Below are 8,625 nucleotides of genomic sequence, written 5' to 3'. Positions count from 1 at the left end.
GTCAGTTTCAGCTTCCTCCTCTATGAAGTCCCTGACATACCTCTAAAGCTCCCTCCAGCCTTCACAGTGATCCAGTTTTAAGTAGTAAATCTAAGTCATGTTGGCTCTCAGGAAACCACATGAGGAGGCAGCTTGCTTCTCCAGTCTTCCTGACAATTCCATAAGCTTCCAGGATTTCTCCAGAAAATTACTTTTGTTCTTCTTAGCTAGAGTTGGTATCTCCTTTCAACCAAAGAATCAAAGAACTCCAGATCACTGCAGGCAGTGGGAAGGTGGGTACCAAGGTCAATTACATTTGTGAAACTCTGTTAAACATAGCTACACTGGCCTTTTGCCTCGTTGCGTCCGGGAGAGCAAGATGGGTCACCAGCAGCTCTACTGGAGCCGTCCGAGGAAATTTGGCCAGGGTTCTCGTTCTTGCCGCGTCTGCTCAAACCGGCACGGTCTGATCCGGAAATACGGCCTCAACATGTGCTGCCAGTGTTTCCGTCAATACGCGAAGGATATAGGCTTCATTAAGTTGGATTAAGTGAACTTCCTTGAATGGGTCATCCAAGATCCCTACCTTAACTGAAGATATCCAAGATAACCTATCTTAATGCCAACTCATGGTACATAAAATAAAAATACTTCAATTATGAGTGTTTTAATGTGAAAAAAAAAACAAAACATAGCTACACTGTATTCTTTACTGCGGGACTTCTAAGACCCTTTAACATGGTCGCATCTTTGTGACTCTTCAGCAGAGAATGAAGTATTTGGAGCTTCACAAACCTTCTTTATCGCAGATCCTTATTGTTACTGTTTTTTCTGGAGAACTTTGGAGGACCTATAGCCTAGAGTTCCTGTTTCTGGAGATTTTTCACTTATATATTTTTTTAATTTTAATTTTTAAATTAAATAAAAATTTAATAAAATAAATTAAATTATTTTTTAAATAAAAAATCTTAATTTTTAATTTTTAAAATTTTTAAAATATTTTCTTATTTAAGAAAGAGAGCACATGCAAGCGGGGGAGAGGAGCAGAGGGAGAGCAAGAAAGAATCCTAAGCACATTCCACACGTGGCACAGAGCCTGGCGTGGGGGTCCATCCCAGGACCCTGGGACTATGAGCAAAATCAAGAGTTGGACTCTCAACCTGCTGAGCCATCCAGGGGCCCCATCACTTGTATCTTTAACTGCTGTATATATGTCAAGTCTGACCTACCATCCAATTTTAGGGTCTTAGGTGAAGGAATGAACTCTTCATTGCTTTTTCACCCCCACAAAGTACTAGGCATAATGAAGCAAAATGCACTGTGAACACTTTGCAACCAGCCATCCCATAACCACAGAGTGATTGAATGTGATTAAAGTCACACGGATCTCAGAGCACTCTTCTTGAGGCCGGGAGAGCTGACCCATGTCACCTTGCCAAAACACAACTTTCCTGATTACTTCTGCCTGCCCGGGATTCCTGTGGTTTCCACTTGTAAGGTGATCTTTCACTTCCTGACACTGTTGCTCTCTTACTGCTATGGCGGCAGTTGTATCCCAGGAGCCCTGGAAGGGTTGGCTGCCTCAGAGACAGAGGATACATTCTCTAGGCATGGTCAAGGGCTGATTACCCACAGGTGGCTCCGCTGCAGATCCATTGGCAAATTGTGGTTATTAATGACTTGATTGCTGGCTCTAAAGGCACACTCCTCAACCCAAAGTTTTACTTAAAGTGTTTATCCGATATATAGCAAACCCACACCATGTGCCAGACTTTTTCAGATCATCTCATACTTTCTGTTTAATTCTTTTTTTTTTTTTTTTTTAATTTTTTAACGTTTATTTATTTTTGAGACAGAGAGAGACAGAGCACGAACAGGGGAGGGGCAGAGAGAGAGGGAGACACAGAATCTGAAACAGGTTCCAGGCTCTGAGCTGTCAGCACATTGCCCGATGCGGGGCTTGAACTCACGGACCGTGAGATCATGACCTGAGCCGAAGTCGGATGCTTAACCGACCAAGCCACCCAGGCGCCCCACTTTCTGTTTAATTCTTACCCTATATGATTGCTTAACTCTTTCTGGATCGCTGTACATAAGTGTCTAGAAAGCAGGGAGCCTGGCCTGAAAGAACTGAAGATTGCTACTTATCATGGTGTTCTCTGTACATCACTGGCCAGAACTCCTTGACATTGAGTGTTTGAACAATAAAAATAGATTCACAAAAAAAATGCAGGCCACAAAGGCTTAAATTTGGAAGACAAAGTGAAAAAAAAATTTTATAATAAAAACAATAGTTTTTAAACTATTTAGTGTTTAAACTAAAGTTCAAAGGGCTAGAAGTTATTAGTTCCTAGAGACTTTCTTCAATAAATAAAATTCATTTAATGCAAAATTACTGTTGACTTAGAAGAAGAATGCGTTCTACTTAGGATTAATAACTGAGCACCTTGCTAAGGGCATTACATGGATATATAATACACATTTTTATATGAAAATAGACATTATCAAATAGGTACTTCTATTATTATTCTCATTCTACAGAGGAGGAAATTAAGAGAGAGCACGTTAAAAAGTTTGCCAAGGTCATATCATTAGCAAGAAGCAAAGCCAGGATTTAAATATGGGATTGATTTCCAAGTTCACTATGCCTATCACTATTTTGCTATATTCCTGATAGCTTTGCTGAGACATTGACCCCGTCAGATCTCCTGGGGCATTTGGAGTCCTGAAGCCCAGTTGTCTCTGGACATGAGTTGTCTCTGGACATGTTCAACCTTCTTCTGTTCACTTCCCCCCACCCCACCCCAAATCCCACAGTCCTGAGCTGTACAAACTACTATCATTTTCCAAATGTGCCATGTCATAGAAAATGTTGAGAAGCATTAATTCAACCACCTAGGAAATCACTTTCTGATCAAAAAGCAAAAGTCATTGATTGGACGGATAGAAATCCAATCAACGAGTGATCCAATGAGCGGTCCTTCTCTTTCCTCTAGGAAACTAGTCTAAAAAATCAGGAGCTGGTGGGGTAGAGGACAAAGAGGGTGCAAGACAAAGGATGGTTGCACAAACTTGGTAGGGTAATTAGGCTAAATGCCCCTAAGCGCTGAGTGAGATTTGCTGAAGTCAAGTCTTCATGGACTTGGTCAGAAGGCTATGTCAGTCCACAACAGGCTTCCATACTACAGCCAGTCCCGTGGGCCAAACCCAGCCTATGGCTTGTTTTTGTACAGTACAATGTAAGAATGTTTCTTATATTTTTGAAGGGCTGTAAACAAAACCAGAATATGTGACAGAGAATATTTGTGGCCCTCAAAACCTAAAATATATGCTATCTGGCCATTTACAGAGTAAGTTTGCTAACAACCCCTGGTGTAGAATCCACTCTGTGATCACCACAAGAAAGCCATGGGCCAATGAATGGGAAACCAGTGAATGTGAAACTTTAAATGAAAATCATTTTAAGATTGCAATGACTTCACTAACAATTGTATAGCCTGTATATAACTCTTTAAGACAGATTTGCTTAGCCTTTAGGAACGAAGTTTCAGGAGTTGAAAAAAAGAGAAACAGAAAAATAACCTCCTGTTTCCCAATTTTACACCTTCAGTTTGATAAATCTGCTTTTTCCAGGCAGATTCTGTGAAAACGAACAGCTGCAAAGAGATATTTCTTAGAGGGTATGGGGGTATCTTAACCATAAGGAAGAAAGAATTCTTTAATGCTCACTACATCCCAAAACCTTTCACACTTGCTGAATCAAAAATCCCATGTACTCTGCCTCTATTCTATCTAAAAGATAACATACTGGGTCTCAAAGGGCTAAGTGGCTTGTCCAAGATCCTACAGCTGTTAGGTGGCAAACCTGGGCTGCAAATCTCCGTTTTCTGAGTCCAAGTCCAGAGCCCCTTTTTCTACACTCAGCTCCAGCTAGTGAATTTGAATGTGTTCCAGACATAGAATCCAAAATCCAGAGTTCCAGTTAGGCCCTGCTTCCTCATCTGATAATGAGCATACAGATAAGAGGTCCCTCCCAGCTCCATCCTTCTTTGATTGTTTCTGAGAAATAATGCAAATGAAATGGAAAAGGAAACTCAAGTAGGCCACTCTATGTTCCTGGTTCATCCAACTTCTTTGGGGTGTGAGATCAGATCAGGGGAATTTGTCCAGATTAATTTAAGTGAGAAATGCATAACCAAAACATGAGTATGGAAGGCCTTCAGTGCTGGTAAAATGGCAGCCTGACAACAAAGACTCCTCCCCACTACAAATACATGGAATGCTGGATAAATATTTTAAAACTCTAAAATGCACAGCTTCAAAAAGGCCAAGACAGTTCCCGGGTGCCAGAAACAAAAGGAAATTCAAAACCAGAGACGTGGGGCTCCAGCTGACATGTAAGGGACCAAGAAAAAATCAGAACTGGATACAGGTCCCACAGTAAATTTGGCCTGGAGGCTGTTCAGGCTGAAACTGAGATCTTTGATTAAAACTGAGACTCCAAAAATCCTCCCAGGACTTGAATGGAGTACTTCAAGAACTCTGTCTACTGTCCAGAGCAACAACAAGGAAGCAAGTTATCTTTTCTGGGCTCAAGTGGGAAAAAATATTCATCTTGTGAAAAGTACCAAACCCAAATCCCAAACCTGAGTATGGGGTATGAATTTAAGCTAGTGTAAACCATGGGAACCTGGAGTGAAATAAATACAAAACTGCTGTGTAAAGAATTATCCACAATCCACGGTGAATGGAACTCTTAACAAAGGGAAAAGTAAAAGCTTACAGTAAAAATGTACTAACCACATAATGAAAATGTATCAGGGAAGAGTATCAGCTGATACAACACATGGAAGAATAATGAGCCGAAGAACTAAAATAACAGAATAACCTGAAAGACACAGCAAAATAAGTATGTTTAAACTGAGGTGATAAAAGAAAGCTCAACAAAAATCAAAATGAAAGGACTCAAAAATTTAAGTGAGCAATTTGAGTAATAATCAAGTAGAATTTCTAGAACTGAAAAATAAAATCATTAAAAATTTTAAATCAAATTAAATTGCAGAGGAGATGCACTTAAAAAGAACTAGTGAACTCGTAGATTGATGAGAAAATCATCCAGAATAAAACACAGAAAAATAAGAACAGAAAATATCAAAGAGAGTTTAAGAAACCATGAGAGTTGACTGATATATTTGGATTTTTAAATCTAAATCAAATATAAATTACAGAAGAGAATGGAGGGAAGGGGGTTTGAGGAAACTCAAAGAAATAATAGCAGGGAATTTTCCAGAATTTAAGAAGGCCATTGAGTCCCAAGTAGCATAAAAGAAAATAAACAAAAAAGCCATACAGATACACACGTTGGAGCCAAACTTTTAAAATCTTTTTAAACATTTATTTATTTTTGAGACAAAGAGAGACAGAGCATGAATGGGGGAGGGTCAGAGAGAGGGAGACACAGAATCAGAAACAAGCTCCAGGCTCTGAGCTGTCAGCACAGAGCCTATGTGGGGCTCAAACTCAGGAAGAGTGAGATCATGATGTGAGCCGAAGAAGTCAGATGCTTAACTGACAGCCACCCAGGCACCCTGGAGCCAAACTTTTAAACAAACAAACAAACAAATAAAACACTTAACAGCTCCTGAAAAGACAGAAAACCTAAAAGAAATGACAAGTAGGTTGACCACAAAATTATCAGTAGCAAAAATAGAAGAGTTTCTCTTCTATACCCAACTAAGCTGTTGTTCCTGAATGAGGATGAAATAAAGGTATTTTTAAAAATAAGCCTAAAGAAATTTATCCCTGACATCCATTGCTGGAAAAGCTACTAATTGAATGTATTTTAGAAAGAAACACAAGTTGAATCTTAAAATAAATGGGAACAAATGAGCAGAGAAATGAGCATTGAGTTGAAACAACAGTAACAAAAATAAGAGCTAATTTGGAAGAGCCAAAAGCAAGTTAAAGGAAATACTGAAGAACAATGGCGTGGGAAATGTGAGGAGGTATCTTAAATCCTTGTATTTGGGGAAGGAAAACAAATAAAGATTTAATAACTAGTGAAGTATGCACGATAAAACTTTTACTGTAACCAGTAAAATATTTGAAACATAAGGAGGAATAGTGTAATAAAAACAATACAATAAGATAAAGAAAGGATAAAAAAAAGAAGAAAAGAAAAAGAAGTCCATGGGCAAGGAGATCTAGAGATCCCCTTTCTTGAATGGTCCCCATTGAGGTTGGGCACCACCTGGTGGTGATCATCTACTGGAGCTTGCTACTGACAAGACTTCTGGGGGGAGTAACTGGCTGAGGACCCACCTCCTGTCTCCATTGCCTGCCATTTCACCTTTGCGCAGCCCTCTCCCACCTATAAAGAGGATGAGAACTTCAATCTGCCTCCTGATTAAGAATAGGGGCTGGACAGAAAATGGGAGCCCATCACTAATTGCGTTAGACCAACATTCATGTTTTGGCCAGGATTTATTACATACAAAAATAAATACATAAAAGCTAAAAATTAATGCTGAGCATTCAACTCAAAGAGTTAGAAAATGAACACAGTATCCCAAAAATAAGTAGAAGGAAAGAAATGACAAAGGTAAGGAAAGACTTTATGAATTAGAAAATAAACAATAAAGAAGGTCTACAGAATCTAAGTTTTTGTTTTTGTTTTGTTTAAGATGAGTAAAATCAAGATCTGGCAAAGAAAAAATATGTACTATATTAAAAATGTTTAAATAAGGTAAAACTAAAATAATGAAAATTTAAATATATAAGTTATATGCCAGTAAAGTTTAAAAATAGATTAAATTGACATTATTACTTTTTTAATATTTAATCATTTTATTGGCTTTTACATCTATCAAAACATATATAGACCTATGCATGTAAATGATTACATGTGATCATATGTATGATTTTTTTAAGTGGGTCTTACTTATATTTGCTTTTCTAAGCCTTGACTTACCCCTTCACCACATGAATTCACATAACCAAAAGTATCCTATATGATAGAATACATATTTACTGTGGGTAAAACATAGGTGTCCAGTTTGTTCTCATAATGAGTTCTAAAGATACTCTACTGCTGGCAATCCTTTTGGCCTTTCTTTCATTGCCTCAAAATGGCTGCTCCAGCTTCATGCATTGAGCACATATCCTGATGAGGAAGCCAGTGTTGGGGGGGGGGGGGGGGGGGGAGGGGGTGGAGACATGACAACCAGTACAATTGTGCTTATGTCTCTCGAGCCAGAATTGTGTCACATGGCCATCCCTGACTGGAAAGTGGCTGTGGAAAAGGGGATCAAGAATGGCTTCCATCAACAAATCAATATTATCTTCCATGCCATGTTCACAAGTTAATTTGTATCCTCCCATATTTTTCTTCCTGCTCTTATAATCCTATGCACATAATATGCACACATATTCATATATTCACAGTTGTAATGAGGCAAGGAAGCACCAGGAGGTTATACATGGCATTCCTCATTTCCTCCTTGTATAAAAGCAGTCTTACCATTTCCTGTGAACCAGGATCAGTATGGCAGCCATGAGAATGCACTCAGCAGAACTCCAACTATAGGGAGTGTAACTGACCAAGGGCCCCAGGTGCTGGCTCTGAAATCTGAGGCTGCACTTCCCACAGGCTGCTCCTGGCCAATGAATGGGCACTGTGGGGATACTATGGTGGCCCTTCCTGGGAGACATGGGACTCCTCTGGTGGCTGACTTTGGGTTAAGGGCTCCCAGTGGCCTTGTTGAGACTTCTGAAGACTGCACAGCGGTCTAGGACCCTCCTACCCAACCTTTGTTTCCTCTCCACTTCCTTCGGATCAGACTTGCATCACAGTCTGACCACTCTCCCAACCTCACATGATTCATTTTCTTCCTTTGGCGTTTGCTCCAATAAAATCCCTACATGTCTAATCCTGCCATGATGTCTGCTTTTCAGAGGACCTAGACTAACAGTAAATTACCACTGTCAGTATGAGGACTTCCTTCTTGCCTACTGGAACCTGGACACAACTGTAACTTGTAGTTCAATGGGAACCCTGCTGTGTACCCTGCAAAAATGTTCCTACTTTGGGGATCAAGACCTTCAATTCTACAGAAATAGACTTAAAGGGACAAGAAACATAAAAATCACCAGTGAGACCACTCTTGTTTCCACTGCTTGTTTCCTAGACCCATTTGTTCTTGTTGGTGACACAGCATCATATAGAGGCTTATGCTTAATATACATACCACATGCTGAATGATGACAGACCATCATCCCAAAGTATTAGCTCTGAGCTGGAGTGTCTGCTGCAATTTTAGAAGACTGTGGTGCCACCTAAGACACAAGCTGCTTCTGGATGGTGCAGTATGCGATACAAAAATGGACCCCATTATCATGGCCCTGCTCCCAATCTCCCTCACTAGGAAATGGGTCCCCTGGTCTGACACTAAGTTGTGTGGGTTTCTATGCTCCTGAATAGGTATTCTGTAAGCTCCTTGGTAATGAAGCTTAGATAAAGCCTCTACAGGTGGAAAAGGCAACCCTATACCTAAAATAGCCTGTGATAGTCAGCCTCCAAAATGGCCCCCAACAATTCTCTCCTCATATTCACACCCTTGTAGAGTCTCTTCTACATTAAAAAGGGCT

General features: G+C 39.8%; 1 protein-coding gene across 1 annotated transcript; it reads left to right on the top strand.

Moving 5' to 3' along the window:
• Positions 1-333: 333 nt before the first annotated feature.
• Positions 334-634, top strand: LOC122201949 (40S ribosomal protein S29-like). The gene has a single exon (XM_042908003.1). It carries the CDS (start codon positions 359-361, stop codon positions 527-529), a length of 171 nt encoding a protein of 56 aa, XP_042763937.1. The 5' UTR covers positions 334-358; the 3' UTR covers positions 530-634.
• The last annotated feature ends 7,991 nt before the right edge of the window (positions 635-8,625 follow it).

Source organism: Panthera leo, chromosome A1 (genome assembly GCF_018350215.1).
Source record: "Panthera leo isolate Ple1 chromosome A1, P.leo_Ple1_pat1.1, whole genome shotgun sequence".
NCBI classification, from domain to species: Eukaryota; Metazoa; Chordata; class Mammalia; order Carnivora; family Felidae; genus Panthera; species Panthera leo.
Note: the sequence above shows the minus strand (reverse complement) of the source record. Positions and strands in the feature narration are given on the sequence as shown.